This window comes from Rhinolophus ferrumequinum, chromosome 2, assembly GCF_004115265.2.
Source record: "Rhinolophus ferrumequinum isolate MPI-CBG mRhiFer1 chromosome 2, mRhiFer1_v1.p, whole genome shotgun sequence".
In the NCBI taxonomy this organism is placed as follows: Eukaryota; Metazoa; Chordata; class Mammalia; order Chiroptera; family Rhinolophidae; genus Rhinolophus; species Rhinolophus ferrumequinum.
In genome coordinates this window covers 45,987,036-46,007,586 of record NC_046285.1, presented here as the reverse complement: position 1 = coordinate 46,007,586, position 20,551 = coordinate 45,987,036, and the positions used below count along the sequence as shown (strand labels likewise).

General features: G+C 39.0%; 1 protein-coding gene across 1 annotated transcript; it reads right to left on the bottom strand.

The window, feature by feature from the left end:
• Positions 1 to 10,696: 10,696 nt before the first annotated feature.
• On the bottom strand, positions 10,697 to 16,151 carry NDUFB4 (NADH:ubiquinone oxidoreductase subunit B4). The gene is made up of 3 exons (XM_033122040.1): positions 15,913 to 16,151; positions 12,037 to 12,183; positions 10,697 to 10,818 (listed from the first exon to the last, which is right to left on the bottom strand). Exons 1-3 carry the CDS (start codon positions 16,090 to 16,092, stop codon positions 10,756 to 10,758), a joined length of 390 nt encoding a protein of 129 aa, XP_032977931.1. The 5' UTR covers positions 16,093 to 16,151; the 3' UTR covers positions 10,697 to 10,755.
• Positions 16,152 to 20,551: the final 4,400 nt, after the last annotated feature.

Below are 20,551 nucleotides of genomic sequence, written 5' to 3'. Positions count from 1 at the left end.
GGGTGTATTTTGATCTTGATATGCTTGTTTTTAAAATATAATTATTAGATACTTATTAATATAATAGCCATTATACATGAATGTACTTTTGGGGGAAGAATAGTAATTAAGGAATCCAGGCTCTGGAATCCAGACTGTACTTTCATAGCTGAAAGAGTTTGAGCAAGTAACCTCTAGAAGTTTCACTTTCCTCACTTGGTAGAAGGAAATAACTTATTTCACATAGATTTGGGGGCGAGGGTTAAATGAGACCAGGCATTGAAGACACCCACACTGCTTTTGGCACATAGTGAACATCAGACATATTAGCTATGATTATTGTTTTTGTTTGTTGTTGCTATTGTCACTCAGTGAACACTCATTAGTTCCTGCCTTGGGGACACTGGTGCTACCTGCTGCAGGAAACACTAGAGTAAGCAGCCAATGTCCTTGTCCCTAAATAAAATAGTGTTTCACTAAAGATTATAGATGTACCATTTTGATGCAATAGTAACAGAAGCCCAAAGTGTGGAAAATGTAGAAGTGCTACCTCCTTTTTGTCATCTTTTAGGTCTTAAAACAAGGAAACCATATGGAAGTTCAATTTAAGATCTCAGCAATGCATATTTATAGCTCAATTAAAGTGAAAATTAAGACAGAATCTAAAATGGTTTTGATATACAAGTACAGTAAGTCCTCAACTTTGTCAATAGGTTCTTAGGAACTGTGACTTGAAACAAAAAGACACCTAACAAAACCATTTTTACCATAGGCTAATTGATACAAACAACAGTTTATATCATATGCCAATTCCTATGGCATATTTCTGGTCACAAAAATATTACCAAACTTCTAAATAAAGACTCAAACTCTTCTAATATTAAACATTGAAATAAATGTGAACTATACATACATTGAAGAAAGATTAATAAAAACAAGTATGATCATTATTTTCCAACCCACTTATTCCAGTTCAGGGTCTCAGGTGGCTGGGGCCTATCCAGGCAGCTCAGGGGGCAAGGCAGGACCAAACCCTTGGACAGAACCCTTCCGTTGTAGGGTGCAGATAAAGGCATTTCCAAAATTATCTTGAAAAAAAATCGGGGTCTATCAAAAGGAAAAATAGGGAAAGTGGGTGTCGGTGTGCAACAGGTAGCACCCATCATGTCTACCTTCTGATGGAAATTCGGCAAGAATATAGGAGGTGTTGGGTTTGAAGCTAATATCTTCACTCTCACAATGCCAAGAAGAGACAAATCTGCTAATATTTGCTTTACACAGAAAGTGCTCCAAATGTCTGCCTGATTTCTCTCCAAATCCATCTCTACTAAAACAACTTTTCGAGTCTTCTGTTTGTATGAGGGAAGGAGGTTGGCTGGCAATTATCTCAATTGTCCCAACAGTCTCATTTCTAATCACAAACAGGTGACATGAGCAATCAGAACAGTAGTTCTTCATCACAACCTAAATTTCTAATCCTAAAATTGGCAGGGTTTCTTTAAAAATTGGGCAAGTCATTTCTCCTGTCCAAACCTTTCCTGTAGAATTAGGCTGTGAGACTGGCAGATCTTCAAAGATCCTTCCAGCTCTACCATTCTATATACCCGTGAATGTGCTAGAAAACCTACAAGTGCAAATGGGAGTCCCTGTTCCCCAAGGTATTATCTATTAAACACTCCAGGCTGGATTAGGTGGCCTTCCTCAGCACTGGACTCCCCACTGTATCAATCTTTATCTCTTTCAAAGAATAGTTAAAGATAGGCCCTTTGGAATCAGGTTGCCTAGATTTAAGTTCTAACTCAGCCCTTATTAGCTGGAGGATTTGTGCAAACTATTTAACTTCTCTAAATCTCATCTGTATAATGAGGATCTTTGAGATATGTTGGGAGGTGTGTAAAGCTCTCACTTTAGCTTGGACCACAAGTAAAAGCTTAATAAGTGTTGGCTGCTATCATTTTTTCTTCATTGTGAGTTCCTCCAAGAAGGAGTTGTACCTTTTTCATATTAGTGTCCTCAGTGCTTACTAAATGACTGGCACTCAGTAAGTGTTTGATTAATACAGAGGTGACCTGATGGCCAGTGTCCTATTAGAATTCTGTAGGACACAGGCTCCTCCACCCCAGTGGCTCCAGGAAACCAACTATCCCCAGTACCTGCAGACCAACAGCAGCTCATTCTCCTTGCAACCGGCAATGATACCTCCTGCCGAATGCCCTGAGGGAAGCAAATCACTTCTATGTCACCCCTTCTGCAGAGATGATTTTGGTGGAACAGCTGCCCATCCAGCTTCTAATAGATGGCTTCGGGGTAACTGACCACCCCATCTCCAACTACCCTCACCCAAGCCACTCCATATAAAATAATACCGTGTTTCCCCGAAAATAAGACCCAGCCGGACAATCAGCTCTAATGCGTCTTTTGGAGCAAAAATTTATATAAGACCCGGTCTTATTTTACTATAATATAAGAGCGGGTCTTATAGAAGATAATATAAGACCGGGTCTTATATTAATTTTTGCTCCAAAAGACGCATTAGAGCTGATTGTCCGGCTAGGTCTTATTTTCGGGAAAACAGGATAATACACTTCGATGCTGTATGTATAAAGTATGAATAAAAATCCTCTTTAGAAAACTTTATTTTTAATTGCTATGAAACATATAATGTAACTAGGAAAAATAAGTGCTTAATTGTGCACATGTAGTATCAAGAGAAGTCTCCTACCACCTTCTCCTCCTACCCACGACAATTTCATATCAGATTGCAGTTCTTGAGTCCCTCCTGTATTGATTTCTGGAGCAGCCTCTGTCAGTTGCCTCCTTCCCCCACCCCCAAGATTATTTATTATTTAATAAAAGATGAATGATTTAAATGCAATTGGTGATAGAAGTAAAGAATTGACTCAGAACTGATAAGGTAGTACTCCTTGTTATTATAGGGACCATGAACTTGAACTCTAGTGCCAGGTTTGCTCCAGAAATCTCAGATATTTCACCAGCCATTCATCTTCAGCAACATTCAGAGGTCAGATGTCAGACTTTGAACTTAACTTTAATCCTATAAACTCGGTGATGAGATCGATAGACACTGCACTTTCTCGGGATAATGTAGGGCTTCCAGGTGAATGATACACTCAGTGTCTCTCCATAGTGGGTGTCAGCAGAAGGAGGAGTCTCTATCTCAGTTAGAGAAATGGCAGTAAACAAGGCAGCCAGAAGTCAAACTATTGGAAGTATCACAATCATAGGTACAAATGCGTCCTCTAATAGAGCATGACAAAATTCTATTTGTTCACACAAAATTATAAAGTGGCAGTGCAAGCTTTTCAGAATCTTTGACAGTATTTAGAGCATTATATTTTTGCTAATTTTAAAACATTATCCATATTTTTAATCGTGCATATTTGATCAAAACAGTTTCTTGTAAAGATCTCTGATTTCTTCATATCAATTAAATTAATTTGATTATCCTGAAGAATGTAGAGATAATCAATACTCTGTATCTCACCCAAAATTATAAGAAGACTATGTCAGGTGCCACCAGGAATGAGAAAAAGGAAAATAAATCAGGACTGAGCCTAATGGGATTTCGATCAGAGCATGAATGTAATCTTTTTTTTTCTCCATGAAGGATCCATAATAAAGGGTAAAAGACATAGTATTTAAACAAACTGGCCTGTTAGAGATGCAATATTGTTCCAGAGAGGGGAAGGGATATCATGCAAGGATAAGGAGTTATTAAGATTGGCTTCACATGCATGTGCAGAAAGGGGACCTAATCAAGATAATATCTTTAGATTTTCATAAAGCTTTCGACAGTTCACATCCAAATGAGTCATCCTGGGATTGGCAGGGGCTGTGTCAAAAGTTGAAAATCATTTCTCGCCTAAAGTCTTAACACAGCCTGATTACTGGTCACCCTCCAGCCTCTCTTGCCCCATCATCCTCCCAGGTCCAGATTGACCTTCCAGGAACATAAACCCCATCAGGTTCCTCTCGATACTTTCAGTGGCTCCCATTGCCATCAGGATGAAGTCTCAATTTCTTAACTGGGATAAGGGTCTTATGACCCGGTTCCTGATTACTTTCCTCAGTATACACTTGCCATGTTTGGGGGTTGCTCAGCATTTGAACCTCTTTCTTATGTTTGGGACTTAATTACCTGCCTCACACTTTAGAGCAGAACATACTGCATGCTTGCATTTTCAGCCTCCTGTGAAGCTAAAACTCAGGCACATGACCTCAGCTCAGCAAATTATATACCTCTGGACTCAAGAAGCAAGTAATGGGAAGATATACAGATTTTGAGGAACTCTTTCCAGTGGCTGTGGTTGTAATAAGCTTGAGTTCTTGGGCCAAAAGAGGCAGTGGTACCAGTCGGGTATCCTATGCCCAATGCCCAGAGCTAGTGGCACCAGTCAGACACATAGCAGCATCTAGTGCTCAGACAAGGTGGTAATTGCTGTTCTCACCAGACCATTTCTGGATGTCATACAGGGCATTGTTTGTGATGATTAAAAAAAACCTTTTAAAATTAACTAAACTCTTAACAACACATTGCTCAATAATTCTCAATGTTAAAAAGTATTTTAAAAAGTATGACTATACCTCACTGGATACTGCCTCTAATAAATGCCTCACTGCCTCACTGGATAGACCTCTAATAAATGAAATACAAAAAGGTTATCATCAATTAGGTTTGAAAAATAATAATAATAAACACTGAGATCTTAATGTGTGCATCTGTTCTAAATACTTTATAAGTGAATTCATTAAGCAATGAGTTCAATAACAATGTACGCATTATTAGTATATCAATTTTAAAGATAAGGGAACTGAGACAGAATTTAAATACTTTCCATCTCAATTAACCAGTAAGTGATTGAGCAGGGATACAAAGGAAAGGAGATCAGTGGATGGGACTGAAAGTTCCAACCCTCTAACCACAAGGCTGGTTCTCCTGGCAACCAGCCCCCTTCTTTCATAGAGTCCTAAGTCATCTCATTAACATAATGAAAGACACCTTCATCTATCTCATCACTCAGGAAATCCCAAGGGTTGTAGAAGCTCTGTGCCAGAAACAGGGATAAAAACCAAATATATGTTTCTTATTATAAATCACAATATCACAGGATTTCACTTTAATCTGAAGCTTTAACTATCTCCTGGTGATTTTGGACTTCTTGTACCTAGGAAACAGGAGACTGAAAAAAAAATCCATATTGGCAGCACTAAATGACCTTGATTACAAGGAGCTAGAGTTACTGTTACACAATGAGTGCAGGAAGGGATACACCTGGAAACCAGGGGGCTCAGTGGTGTGTCTTGGTGCTTCCATGCGCAGTGATAACTAGAAACAGGCAATTGCTGTAACAAGGTCCTGATGATGCTAGAGTCACTATAATTTTGGACTTTGAAAATGAAAGTCCTGGTTACTCCATCAGGCAAGCAATCCAGACATGCTTAAGTGAGGGGAAGAAAAGGGAAATCTAGAAAGCATGGTGGTGGGAAACGATGAATATCAGTTATAGCCTCAGACTAATTGCAACAGAGTGAACTGTAGCTTATTCAACTAACCATCTTGTACTGAAATTGCACCTAGTCACCACCCTGAACGACATGCTACAGATTGAACTTAATGTATGCATAGATCTAAACAGCACATGGAGTGGATAAGGAAATTCTACACCTCTTGTGCCTGCCTCTCTTTCTCTCGGCTCATCTTTTTTTTTGTTATTTTTTAAATCCAATTGCTGCTGCTCAGACAATATTTCACTTCAGCTGTACAGCACATCACTTACCTTTATGTCCTAAGTTTCCTTCGTCCTCCATGTGAGATGCCTGTAAGAATCCAGTCAGCCATTCTAAAGGATGCCCATACCTAGAAATGTATGGGAATTAACTGCACAAGACAAATCTTGACCAGCAGTAAGCTAGTGGATAAACATCTGTTTTTCCCATGGCTGGAGGGGAAATTCCGTGTACATTCCACAAGGCTCCTCAGAAGGTCCCTAGAATTAAGCCCATTACTCCCAGAGACAACAGGCCAATAGCACACACTTGATGGACTGTCTCTCTATGCCTGTTTCACTCGTAGCCGTCTCTCACCCATTTAGATCACTTCCTAACATCAATTATCTGTATACAAGCTTTCTCTCAGGCTCTAAGTTTTGGGGTACCCCAGGCTCATACAAGGGTCAGATGAAAACATAGTTATAAAGAGATCCAAGATGGCGGAGTAGATAAACACTGTGCTTGCCTCACATTGTGAACGCATCAAAATTACAACTAAATTATAGAACAATCAGCCTGGAAAACCAACTGAAGTCTAGCGGAACAGAAATTTTATAGCTAAGGATATAAAGAAGAAGCCACTTCTGGCTGGAGGGCGGAGATGTGAAATGAGCTGGCCCACCCCCATGTGTGGTAGTTGAAAATTGGGAGAGATATCTCGGCCACAGCAGATCCCCACAATGGAGCGAGGGATCCCAGCCCCCCACACACACACCAGGCTCCCCAGCCCGGAATACTGGTGCTGGAAAGAGGAACCCCCATAACATCTGGCTGTGAAAAACAGTGGGGATTCTGACCATTTGGGTGAGACGGAAGGATGCGGGAAACCCAGACATCTTAAACGGCCAATGCACAGACTCACTCGCTCGCAAGCACTCACCTTGGGCTCCAGCAGAGGGATGGTGACTCTCTGGGCAACAGAGACATGAAAAGAGACTAAGTAGTGGAACTTCAGGGTGACCACTGGAGGTACAGTCCCCATTTTCCCCGTGTGGGACCCTTTTCCTGTGCAGCCGGCAGGCAGGTGCCATCTTTCCTGTGTTGAGCCCACCCCCACAGGACAAAATCTGAGTCTGATTGGCTTGATGACCTCCGCTGCTCCACCCTCCTGACTCACTGACTCTGCCTCACCCCACTTGCCTACCACAGGCTTTATTAGCAGCTGAACCTTATGAGGGCCGGCAGGTAGCAGCAAGCCTCAGAGTATCCTGGCTTTTTGAAGAGCTATCCCAGACCAGGTATTGGTGGCAGCTGTCCTCAATTCACAGCATGGCCTCTCTCACGCGCCTCCAGGTAGAGCACAGGCAGTGACCAACTATGGATTGCTTTGTATCTCCTACCAGGTAGTTCCCAGCAAGTCACAGGCAGTGCCTGACCTGGGCCTTCAGTGGAGTCCTGCCCAAAAGGCCCCAGAACCAACATACTTGGAGGTTGGCGTCAGACCACAGCAGAGCACCGCCCAATTAGCCCCACAAGCAGCACACACAAAGGGCAGTCTCACAGGCTCCAGAGCCTGCTGGGGCAAATCCCACTCCATGGGGTAAGCCCCTCCACACAGCAGCCCATATGCTGTGGATGTGGCCAAACCCCACAGCCAGTTAGCCTGACGGTCAATGCCACCCACTGATGTGCCAACAGCAATCAAGGCTCAACTATAAGGAGGCTCAACAATCAAGGAGGGCACATACAACACACACAAGGGACACTCCTGGAGCACCTGGGTCAGATGGCCAGGGAGACTGTGCCACTGGGCCCCGCAGGACTGAGAGACATGGCAACTTAATACTTACTTAATGCATAAAAACAAAAACAGAGAGTCACAGAGAAGCAGCCAAAATGAGGAAACAAAGAAATACGACACAAATGACAGGAGAAAACTCCAGAAAAAGAACTAAATGAAATGAAGGCAAGCAACCTATCAGAGAGAGTTCAAAACAAGTCGTAAGGATGCTCAAGTGCGAACTTAGTGAGAATTTCAACAGAGAGATAGCAAGCATAAAAAAGGACATAGAAACCATAAAGAACCGACCAGAAGTGAAAAATACAATGTATGAAATGAAGAATGCACTAGAAGGAATCACTAGCATATAGATGAAGCAGAGGATCGAATCAGCGATTTAGAAGACAATGTAGCAGAAAACACCCAAGAGGAACAGCAAAAAGAAAAAGAAGTCCAAAACAGTGAGGATAGTTTAAGAGACTTCTGGGACAACAACAAGAGAAACAACATTTGCATGATAGGGGTACCAGAAGAGAGAAAGCAAGAGACTGAGAATCTATTTGAAGAAATAATGACTGAAAACTTTCCTATCCTGGCAAAGGAAATATACAAGTCCAGGAAGCACAGAGTCCCAAACAGGATGGACCCAAACAGGCTCACACCAAGACACATCATAATTAAAAATGTCAAAGGTTAAAGACAATAAGAGAATCTTAAAAGCAGTAAGAGAAAAGCAGTTAGTTTCCTACAAGGGAGCGCCCATAATACTAACAGCTGATTTCTCAACAAAAACTTTGCAGGCCAGAAGGGATTGGCACAGAATATTCAAAAGTGATGAAAAACAAGGACCTACAATCATGGGTGCTCTACCCAGCAAGGCTGTCATCTAAAATTGAAGGACAGATAAAGAGCTTTCCAGACAAGAAAAAGCTAGAGTTCGTCATCACCACACCAGTATTATAAGGAATGTTAGAGGGACTACTTTAAGATGAAAAGAAAAAAAAAAAAAGATAAAAAATATGAATTAATAAAATGGCAATAACTACATTATCTATCGACAATTGCTTTCAATGTAAGTGCATTAAATGCTCCAATAAAAAACATAGGGTAGCTGAATGGATAAGAAAACAAAAGACTCACTTCAGATTGAAAAACACACACAGACTGAAAGTAAAAGGATGGAAAGTTATTTCATGAAAATGAAAACGGAAAAGAAAAAAAAAGCAGGGGTAGCAACACTTATACCAGACAAAATAGACTTTAAAGAAAGAGACAAAGAAGGACCCAGTAATCCCACTTCCTAGTGTATATATAAAGAAACCCAAAATGCTACTTTGAGGGGATGTGGTGCATCCATATGTTCATTGCAGCATTCTTCACAATGGCCAAGATGTGGAAGCAGCCTGGGTGTCCGCTGATGGAAGAACAGCTAAAGAGGTGGTATATATATATATATATATATATATATATATATATATATATATATATATATATATATATAAAACGGAATATTGCTCACCCATGGAAGGAAATGGGTTCTTGCCATCTGCGGCAGCATGGATGGATCTGTGCTGAATGAAGCGTCAGAAAAGGACGATGCATTGTGATTTCACTTTTATGTGGAATATAAAGAAAATACATAAACAAAACAGAAATAGACTCATAGATAGAGAACATTTTGGTAGTTGCCAGATGGGCAAGTTTGGGTGGAGGGTGAAAAAAGGTAAAGGATTAATAAGTACAAATCGGTTGTTACATAGTCATGAGGATGTAGGGTACAGCGTAAGGAGTATAGTCAATAGAACTGTAATAATTATGTACGGTGTCATAATTATGTACGGGTTCTAGGTTTATCAGGGTGACAGATGGATTTGGGGGTCCAGGTGAAAAATGTGAAGGGATTAAGTACAAATTTGTAGTTACCAAATAGTCATGGAGATGTAAAGCATGAGGAATATAGTAATAATATGGTAATAGCTATGTGTAGCACCAGGTGGATACTAGCCAGGGGAATCACTTCTTAAATTATATGTTTAACCATATGCTGTACCTGAAATCAATATAATATTGAATTTTAACTTAACTGGAAAATTTAAAAAGTGGGGGAAAGGTGCAAAACAATAAATGGTCCAAATTCCCAGGTATAAAACAAGTCATGGGGATGTAATGTACAGCATAGGGAATATAGTCAATAATATTGTGCTAGCGTGGTATGGTGTCCGATAGTTGCTGGACTTATCATGGTGATGACTTCTTTAGGTATACAAATGTTGAATAACTATGGTGTACCCCTGAAACTGATATAATATTGTATGCTAACTGTATTTTTAATAAAAATCTTAAAAAAGGAAGTTACACATATGCTTTGAAAGTTAAAACCAATATACTGTAGTTAGCCCTACAGAGCACGGTTCCTCCTACAGCACTTGATTTTACTCTGCCTTCATAGATGCAATTGTCACCCTACTGTTTAAGACTGAACTACAAAGCATGGGATAGCTTTATTGAGCAATACTGTTATTTCATCTTCATGACCTTATGAGGTAGTCATTACTTTCTCCATGCTATAAAGGAGGAAAGGGAGTCCTGGTATTCCAACTGCTAAGCTGGAGCTAGACTTCTAGCTAACCTCCAAATCTGACCTCCAAAGCCCAATGCTCTAAACCATTTTACTTCTATTCCTTACATGGCTTCCACCGCCCTGTCTTCTCACCCCACAGTGGCCCCCAATCCCGCCAAGCCAACATTTTGCCCTTTTGTGTTCCAGTTTTGCCTTGTCAGCCCTGTGAACTTCAGAGCCTAGATTAAATGCCCTCTGCCTAGGCAGGACTGCTCCCCCATCGGCTTACCTTCACTGCTTTCCTAAACCTGTCCTGTTTTTTACCACAGTGTTGCATGTACCACTAGGGCTGGAGCCAGACAAGAGCTTAGGTATTAAGTAGTACCAGACATATAATAAGCACCCAAATAATAACTGTTGAGTAAACAGTTTTCAGAGTGTGTACTCCTTAAGAAAACAGGGCCTAAGTTTGTCTGACTGTTACACTGCCAGCATATAGCACAATGCTTGGTTCATAGCAGACACTCATTTGTTGAATGAATGAATGAAAACACATCTGTTTCTTCATTAAACTGTGAACGCTCACAAAGTAAGGATTCTACAATGTCCAGCAAATGTTTGTTGAATCCAAGTAACATTAAGAGAAACTATTTAATCATTCATAGATTTATTTAAACAATAATACATATAGTCATCATTGCCAGACTTAATATGAGATGTTAAATGTTCGATCCCATTTTCCTTCCCGGATAAGTTTTTCTTTCCTATCCTGAATAGACAAAAAGAAAAGGAAAAAAAAAATTAAAAACAATGCATTCTAGCACACCCCATGCTACAATTCTAAAACACAGCAATAAAATGCTCCAAACCTAATTCCAATCCCCCACTGTCGAAAGCCTACGGAGTAGGAGTGAGAAAGTAGTAGTCTGAAGAAACAATAAGAAAATACTGCTATTGAAAAATATCTTACCCACATTTTAGTAAGTAGAATTGTACTACTTACAATTCTTACCCACTAAAAAGCATACATTGAAAGCAAAATGCAAATATATTCTGGGTAAGTGTGCCCTACCTTTCTGTTAAGCAATAATTTATCAGATAATCAAAATATATACGCTCTAACAGGAGAGAAGATTGGCTGCTTAAGGCAGAGCTGGGTAAGCGGGCTCCAGTCTAGATGGCAACATGAGGTCTGGGGGCTTGGGCTGGAGTTCTAGAACCAGAGTAGTCAGCCTAGTGTAAAGGTAAGCGTGGCTTCCTCCACAATCGTATACCAAGCCTTTGATGACAGTGATTCCCAGCACAGGTGGTGTTTGCTTTTCTGCTGTGAGGGTATTAATAAGTTTTAATGTTAATTTCTAAAATGTGACCAATTTAACTAGAATTCAGGCAAATAGGGAACACACTAAATGATTTATGTGTGCTAATACTTAACCCAATAAATATCTCTTTTAAAACAAATGAACAAAACAAACTAAATACAAAAATCTGCAAAGATAACATCTACAGGTTAATTAGAACCAGAAAGTTTAACTTCTGCATATCTTCTAATGAGAAAAAAAGAAATTAACTTTTTAAAAGTTATCTCTATATTCTCTTGCTTAATATTCACAGTATAATTTCCTTACATTATCTAAAACACACGAGGAAAACTCTTCCATGAGCTAAATTCAAGTCTTAGAAATATTAATTGACCAATTTATTAAATTCTAGAGCATCCATTAAACTTGAAAGACCCACAGACTACAGTGATTTTTAACAAAGCATATTTCTATATGAGCTGAAACAATAAAGAAGTAAAGCCAAATATATAATTCAAACTATATTTTATCTCTTACCGGAAAGGAATAAAGGTAAAAGAAAGGAAGTGAAGGAAGAATGGAGGGCTAATCCCAGAGGCACACTGGCGACAATCAAGAGAAAGAGCTGCAGCCAGCACAGGGGGAGACCTATCCACAAATACTAAACCCAAGGTCCTAATACTTACTCTGTCACTTTTGAAAACATAATACCAGAAGAAGAGAGGCCCAATTCCAGCCAGAGCTCCTAAGAGCGAGGTCTTGGGGGTGGGTCTGAAGTTGGGATAGACATTTGCTGATCTTGCATAGGTCCAACGAGCCAAGGCAGGATCTTCCTAAAATTAATAAAAACAAGTTACAGGACTTAAGCAAGGCCACATCGAAAAACAGTCTCATCAGGACTTTTGTGGAGAAGCATAAGAGGTGCCTTTTGTTCTCTACTACAGTTAAGGGTATACGCTGAATATTCCTAAATCGCTTCAGGGAAGATCTTTCACTTCTTGTATTTGTTGATCTTGTTCAAATCCTTCAGAATTTAAAAGATTCTTGCGAGTATAGCACCCTTCAGCTTTCTATTTATTTACGATTTAAGAATCCTAATCTTTTTAAAGCTGTCAGAGAAGCCCTTTCTCTCTTTGATCATTTTTATCCTTATCTGGATTGTTTTTAGCTTCATTGTCTTTCTTGAAGTATGACCAACAGAAAGAACCACACAGTATTCCTGATGAAGACAAACAGATTTCATATGCTCCATCATGCTTAGTACTTTGTTTCCAGAACCTTTCTAATGTTACCCCCACATTGGTTTTTCCAGACCACAAATAAGCAGAAGGAAAGTCAAGACTGAGGTAGGCTAATTATGAACTTTAAGTTTCTTAAGCTCACTTGGCTGGTATTTAAGAGCAAAATATTTCATTTCCTACTATTAAAACAGTTCTGTAGAAAGGACAAGGCTGTTAAAGAAAAATAATCGGACTGTCTTGGCTAAGAAAAAAGTAATTGTCCATTTTAATATATTTATACTAGAATAACTATATAAGAATAGCAAATCTACTCCACGCACATAATTAAATTTAACCCCCAAATGAATTTACAAAATAATTTGCCCCAATTAACTGAGAGATAAAAATAAGAAACGAAATCAGCTTTAAAACTTTAATACCAAACTGTAAGGAGAACATTCAAGGTCCTAACCAACACCAGAAAGTCACAACTGGTAGGACTAAAATAATTCAACTGAATCTTCCACAGTAACATTTTAAACCAAACTGTTTACAGAAACAGTAAAGGTGAAGAAACAAGCTATAGGTTCAAGGGGATGTTTGAGCTCAATATGTCCCTTCTGCTATTAATGTATTTGAATGACTCTCCCATGAATTCTCTACCAATGACATCTTCTACACTTTGATAACTGACATATCTGTCTTCCAGAAACAAATGTCATTTCATAAAAGTATCAATAGCCCCATGACCATAATTCATTGAGCCTGGGACTGTTGTTAAGAGAGGCTCCAAAACACGGGCCATGGGACCCAGTTCTGACACCACTCCAACGTCCAAAGGACTACCAGCAGCATCTGACAAGGTGAACACTCCTTCGTGAAACTATTTCTTCACTTGGCTTCCAGGGCACACACCAGCTTGGTTTCCTCCTAACTCTCTGGCCATTCCCTCTTAGTCTCTTTTGCTCTCTTCCTTACTCCCCAATCTCTTAATTTTGGACCTCAGACCTCAACTGGTCTTTCCTATCTACATTCACTCCCTGGATGATCTCCTCCAGTTACATGGCTTTACATATGTATCTATGGGCTGATGACTCCCAAAATTATACCTCTCGCCCTAGACCTCAACCCTCAGCTCCAGACATAATACTCAACTGCCTGCTCAACACTGAAATGTTGTCTAACTGGCATGTCACATGTGATGTATCCCAAACTGATTTCCCAATATTCCGCACCACCTCTATCCCTGCTCTTCTCATCCTTTTCTATCTTGGTAAAAAGCAAGTTTACTCTTCCAATCGCTTAGGTCAAGAACGTTGGGGTCATCCTAACCAGCTCTCTCTTACACATCACATCCAATCTGCCAATGACCTCCAAGGCCTGGTGTAATCCAGTCCCAGGTACCTTTCTGACCTCATCCCTTCCTACTCTGCCCTCACCCTTCTCCTTGTTCGCCACAATGGTCCCTTCAGTATTTTTGCAATTAACCAGGCACACTCCTGTCTAAGGACCCATGCACTTGCTGTCCCCTTTGCCTAAAATGTTACTTTTCCAGCTCCCTCACCTCACGTATTTCAGATTTTTTACTCAAATGTCACCTTCCCTGGGCCTATCTAAAACTGCAGCTGTTCTCCCTTCCTACTAATACTAAATACTCCTAATCCCCTTCCTTACTTTATTTTTCTTGTCACTTATCACTATCTAAATGCTAAATGATTTCTAGTTGATTTAATTTTGTAACTTATTATTTGTCTCCCAGCCTAGAAAACAAGCTCTGTAAGGACAGAGGTCTTGCCTATTTTGTTCTCCACTGTTAATTTAACATCTAAAACAGGGCCTGGCCATAACAGACCCTGAGCATTTATTTATTCACTGAATCAACCGTTCTTAAAGATTAGGCAAGTAATTTTCATGTATTGATCAATATATGATTAAGTGTGAGGTATTCATTTAATGAACAAAACAACCAATGAGGCAGGTATCATTACCTCTGTTTTACATGACAAAATTGAAACTGCCCTGGGTCACAGAACTGAAAAGAGAAAATCTGGAGCTTAAATCTCAGCTCTGTCTGGCTCAAGGCCTTATTCTTTTTTACTACATCGTACTATCTGGCACATCAAACCCAATCGTGTGAGTATGTATATAAAAAAAAATGCCTCTCTCCACACCTTCTTCCCAAATAAACAAGGTTCTGGTACAGCCAACCGGTTTAGCAGATGCTTTGGGTTACACAGACCAAGGTTCAAATGCTGCTCATCACTCTATGACCTACTTGTCCTTCCCATATTGTCTTCCCATCTATAAAATGTTCATAATAGTTCAACGCTCTGAATAGTTGTGATATTTGAATAATATTCAAAAAGGATTTAGATAATGCCTGGTACATTGTAAATTTCCTTCAATCCTTACAACCTCCAAAAATTCCTACAGAACACCAATGCAACTGTTGGGAAAGTTTTTTTAAAAGAATCATATTTGATATATTTAAACAGCTCTTGTACAGAATTATCGAAAAGCACGCTTGCTACATAATAATGACTCTCAGTTTCCTGGGCGCATATTATATGATGGGAATGTTACACAGACTATCTCATTTAACCTCACAGTTCTATAAAGAATGTACTACCATTCCCATGTATGAAGATCAGGAAACTAAGATTCAGAGGGACTAGGCAAATTGCCCAAGGTCATGTAGTTTGCTAGTATGTAGTGTCTGACTCCAAAGCCTAAAGTTTGAACAAGCTGCAGTCTTTGGGTCTTTAAAAATATAAACTTAAGAATCACTGTATTTCCATCAGGAGAGAGAGAGCAACATTGCTATGACCTGTGAACCGAAAGATGGAAAACAACTTTAAAAAAGACACACACACACACACACACACACACACACAACACGTTTTCCAATACTCATTACCAGCCTGGCACTGTAATGGCTGGTCACATGCCTTGTCTCATTTAATCCTCATAACAGTTTCGTAAGACAGTAAGTACTCTATTATTCCCATTTTTCAGTTGGGAAAACAGAGAGTAAGCAGCAGAGTTGAATAATTTTCTCAAGATCACCCAGGCGGAAAGTGATCAAGCCAGGACTCAAACCCAGTCAGGTGTGGGTCCAAAACCCGCTCTTTTGACCACCAAACTCTCTGCCCAAGGTCAAAGGGCTAGTGAGTTGGCCTGCTCTTAGGGCCTGGAAGAGGGCCAACGTCTAAAATACGGATCCGGAGCGGTGGCCGCCACGCTGCGAGGTCCCCCTTGGCCAATCAGAGCTGCCCAGCCTGAGGGGACGGCCGGAACTCTGGCCCTCTATTCCCTCCCCATCCCCCCGCCGACCCCACTCACGATGAGCCCGTGACGGCTGGGGTCGTTGTACTGAAGCAGGTACTCCCTCTTAAGCCGGGATCTTATGGCCAGCCGCTCGGCTTGCGCTTTCCGGGTTTCCGGAGATATGTCGTATTCAATCGGGTCGAGGGTAGGGGGCAAGGTGGCCAGGCGCGATGGCTCGTACTTGGGGGACTTCATCTTGGGAACCCGGCGCTCAACTGCGCCTGCGCGGCCCCGAGGCCCGCCTTCTTCTGACCTTCATCCGGAGGAACTGCGCTTGCGCGTTAGCCGGAGGTTGGGGATGGAGTTTAGCACCGACTCCAACTTCCTTCTCCAACCTTCCTCACTGTCCTGGCCCGCGAATAGCGATCTGCGCGTGCGCAACGTGCTTTCCCTGCTCCACTTCGTTCCTTTACCCGCCGCCTCGCTTCCCCCCCAATCTATCGCTTACTGTTTCTTTCTCATAGCCCTCTCTACTGTCCGAACAGAGCTTATTATGTGAAGCTGAGCTGTGTGGGACTGGCAGAGACGGTAAATTGGACTGTTATGGAGTCCTATTTCAGTGTGTGCCCATCCAAGCTGTGTGATCTTGGATAAATCACTTAACGTCTCTGAGTTTCCTCGTCCATATCTTGGAGATAATGACCCCATTCTGTTCACGTAGCAAAGTTGTTGTGAGGATTAAATAAGACAATGAATCGATGCCAAAATGCTTTGCAAAACTTAATTCCCTAGCCAAGAAAAAGAAAAAGCTTTACTGTGCATCACATTATATTCATATAACATAAAGAAAAGTATTTTTCACAGGCATGAAATAATGTTTAATACGAAAATGATGTTATAAGAGAAGTGTTGCCTGCCTGACTATATTAGGTCATGAAAAAAATGAGGTATATAAAACTCATGAAGAAACAATATCTTAATTCAAATACTAAAGCTTCTTAACTAAAATCCTTAGCACTCTTCAGGTGCTAAGAATGAAAAACATCCTTAGAGATATGAAATATGCATTGGGGCGTGTGTCTTACTGTGAAAGATGATTTAGGGAAAAAAGGAGGGCAATCTGAAATGAAACCTTCATCCCTACTGTTTCCTCAGGGGAAACCATGTAAACAATATTTCCATAGCTCAGGCAAGAAAAGCTGGATCAAAAGAGAGCTTCAGCTTGAATGAACCATCTGGGGACATGTAGGTATGTTGGGAAATGGTTACTAAGCAGAGAAGGGACCTAGAAAATGTTGAAACTTGAAGTGATGAGCAGCACTGCTGTCCAATTTATTCAATATTTTAATGCTGTTTTGAAATATTTATTAAGCACCCACCGCATGAAGCATACTGCACACTAGTCAGTCAATCTTCCAGGCTCAGTGGGAAAAATACAGAAGAAATGAAGGATGTGATCTTTGTCTTTGAGGAACTGGCAATCATGCAGTACAGAAAGAACAGACAGAATATGCTAATATTTGCAAAACAGTTTAATGTCCAAATGAATATAGAGCAAAATGGGCTCATGAGAATGCAGGCTGAGAGAATGTAGAAAAAAGAAATATGAGACAAATCACTCACTCAGTTTTAAAGGAGCAAAAAAAAAAAAAGGAAGTTCTGCTTTTCTCAAAGGTGTTTTAAAATATTAAGAAAATAAAACAAAATGAAAAGCAGGAACAACTTGTAAATTCTAAAAATTCTAAAGACTGCATTGATAAAGTTTCAGAAACCTTTTGTTTATAGGTTAGACACTGATCTAGGAAGAAGGGCATTTAAAAAGAAGAAAGGAGTACAATAGGTAACAAGCCAGCTGACAAAATTCAAAAGGATTTTTTAAGGTTAAGAGAGAGGGAGACAGAAAGAGAAAAAATAAACATTATTTTGCTTTAAGTTAAGGTGGTTATTCCCACATTTGCTTGATTATCATAAGGATCCCTTAAGATCATTGCTTAAAATACGGAGAACTAGGTTCTGTTCTGCTCTTGGAGATTCAGAATTGGTCTGGCAGGGGAAACCAAGAGTCTGGTTTTTGTTTTGTTTTTTTAATTTCTTGAGGGGAATTCTCAAGAAACAGCAATGAATACAAGAGGTCTTCTTTCCTTCTTCCTTTTCCTAAAAAAGGCCCTCTTAGAGTGAAACTATTTAAGATGGAGGTCTAGACACCAGAATGAAGGAAAAAAGACATGATTAGAACTTTATCTTGAAATAATGCTACCAAAAAATTATTAAAATGAGTTTATCTTATATTTACACATTTCAGGTTACAATTACAATTGTGGGCTAATTCTAATAAATCAAGTGTTATTTGTGGGGACTTTTATTTTTATGTAGCTCATTATCCTTTACATTGCATTTGATTTATGCAGTAGGGTCATATTTGCAAAAGTGTGGGAGCATTTTACCCAATTTTCCCAAGGCCCTCTTTTACTCCTTTGAAATTAATTATTTCCTTTACAAACATTGATTTAACTATCTTCTTATTGATTTTCTCTTTTTCATTTGCTCTGAGATCCAACTCTGAGTCCAACTCTGTGAGATCCTCCTTCATTAGTGACTTTGGCTGTGGATCTGGCAGTTCATCAGCATTACTTTCATCAATTTCATGAAATTCCACATCTTTTGCAAGATTTTCAATAGATTTCTATTGTGTTTGAGAGCTGAATGTTTCCAAATAGATGACCAAAACTTTGATGGGGTGGGTACAGGCAGTAGGGTTCACAGACAGAACAATTTACGTGGGGAGCAATTTCACAAGTGGTCATTGTATCAATGAATATTTCATATTTTGAAGACTTTTACTTCTCTAAGAAATCTCCTAATATAATTTATCAAAATTTATTGGGACATGGATTACAAAGACTAAGTATATGTACCTGCTAGAAGAGGGGGGATGTGGTGAATTGGAGAAGGAGAGAAGTACAAATGTGCAGAGGTGGTCAAACCCTGTGAGTGGAGCAGGGTTCCAGGGAACAGAAGATGGACAGGTGAATACAGAAACGGTAAGAAGCATATTAAGTTCCAGCTTGCAATAATATGAAGTGCATTCCTTCTCTTATTTGGGTAGGATCACAGGTATATTTGTGAATAAACTCCCCACTTCAGTTGAGAAAATGAGAATTACCAAAATTGGTATGAGCCCTTTATCAGGTTAAGAAAATTCCCTTATATTCCTTGTCAAAAGATTTTTTTTATAATCATGAATGAATGATAAACGATCAAATGCTATTTCTGCAGTTTTTGATCTATTATCATGTGGTTTTTTTCTCTGTTAATCTGATAAAAAGGTAAAGAACCTTGGTAGATTGTTCTGATGGACTTATTTTTCATTCTGGATTTAAATCTATTTCATGGCCATGATATGGTTTTTAATGTACTGATTTAATTTAAATTTAAAGTTATTAGCATTGCATTTAAATTTTTATCATTTATGTTCATAGGTGAATTGGCTCTATAATTTTTTTTCTTATTTTGTTCTTGTATAGTTTGAGTAATATATTTACATGAAATGAGTAGGATATATTTTCTTCTTTTTTAAAAAAGAAATTCTCCGAAACAGTGTGTGGAACACAGGGAGTATATTCCTTGTAGGCTTGGTAAATTATAAAACTGTCTTGGTCTTCCATCTTTTTTCAGGGGAGACTTTTGGCTATCAATTTAGTTTCTGTGATGGTTGTTGGTTTGTTCAGGTTTTCTTTTTCTTCTGGAATCAATTTTGGTAATTTACATTTTCTCAAATATCTTGTTATAAACTTATTGCCATAGAGCCTTTATTCTCATCTTACAAGTTTTTCAATTTCCACTGTCTTTGTAATGATGATCCTCTTTTTGCTTCTAATATTGTTTATTTGTTGCTTCATTTTTCCTTCATTCTGCTAAAGGTTTGTCTATCATGTCTTTTCAGAAAACATATTTTTTATTTTGTTAATCATTTCATATTTATTCCATTTTTAATTGAGATTACTCTAATGTTCCTTATTTTAGCTACTCAAGCAGAATGCTGATTCAATTTTGTTTTAGTTTTATAATTTTTTTAATTCATATAATTTGGTACATTCCATTTTAGTTACAGCTCCACAAGTTTTTATTAGTATTTTCATTGTCAATAGTTCTGAGTATTTCATAATTTCCATTCTTTTTTTCTTAACTATGAGTTATTTAGAAATACATTTTTCACTTTCCAAAATTTTTTTGATTTATCTTTTTATTGTTAATTTCTAATTTAATTGCATTATTGTCAGAGAACTTTGTATAATATCAGCCCTTTGAAATTCACTGATTAGGGCTTCCTATGTGGTCAGTTTTTTGTTTGTTTATGTGTTTTAACAAACTATTTTTGGAAATTTAACATGCATATAGGAAAATGCACAAATCATACATATGCTATTCAATAACTAAATTATTACGAAGTGAACATACCCTTGTAACCATACATAGTCATTTGTATAATAGTTCCGTGTGAGCTTAAAAAGAATGTCCGTTCTGTAGTCGTTCAGTGCAAGGTTAGATCAAGCTTGTTAATCTTGTGATTTAGATCTCTCATATCTTCATTCATCTCTGTCTACTTAATCGATTTCCCATATAGAGTTGTATTATAATTTCCCAGTGCCATTGTGGTTCACTAATTTCTCCTTGAGCAAGATTAAAATACACAGGGTGAACTGAAGGTGATATG

Coding starts and splice junctions, on each gene's coding strand:
- NDUFB4 (XM_033122040.1), bottom strand. CDS start 16,092: ATGAAGTCCCCCAAGTACGAGCCATCGCGCCTGGCCACCTTGCCCCCT. Junction 12,184..15,912: donor CCAGCCGTCACGGGCTCATC/GTGAGTGGGGTC, acceptor TATTAATTTTAG/GAAGATCCTGCCTTGGCTCG. Junction 10,819..12,036: donor ATGTTTTCAAAAGTGACAGA/GTAAGTATTAGG, acceptor TTGTCTATTCAG/GATAGGAAAGAAAAACTTAT.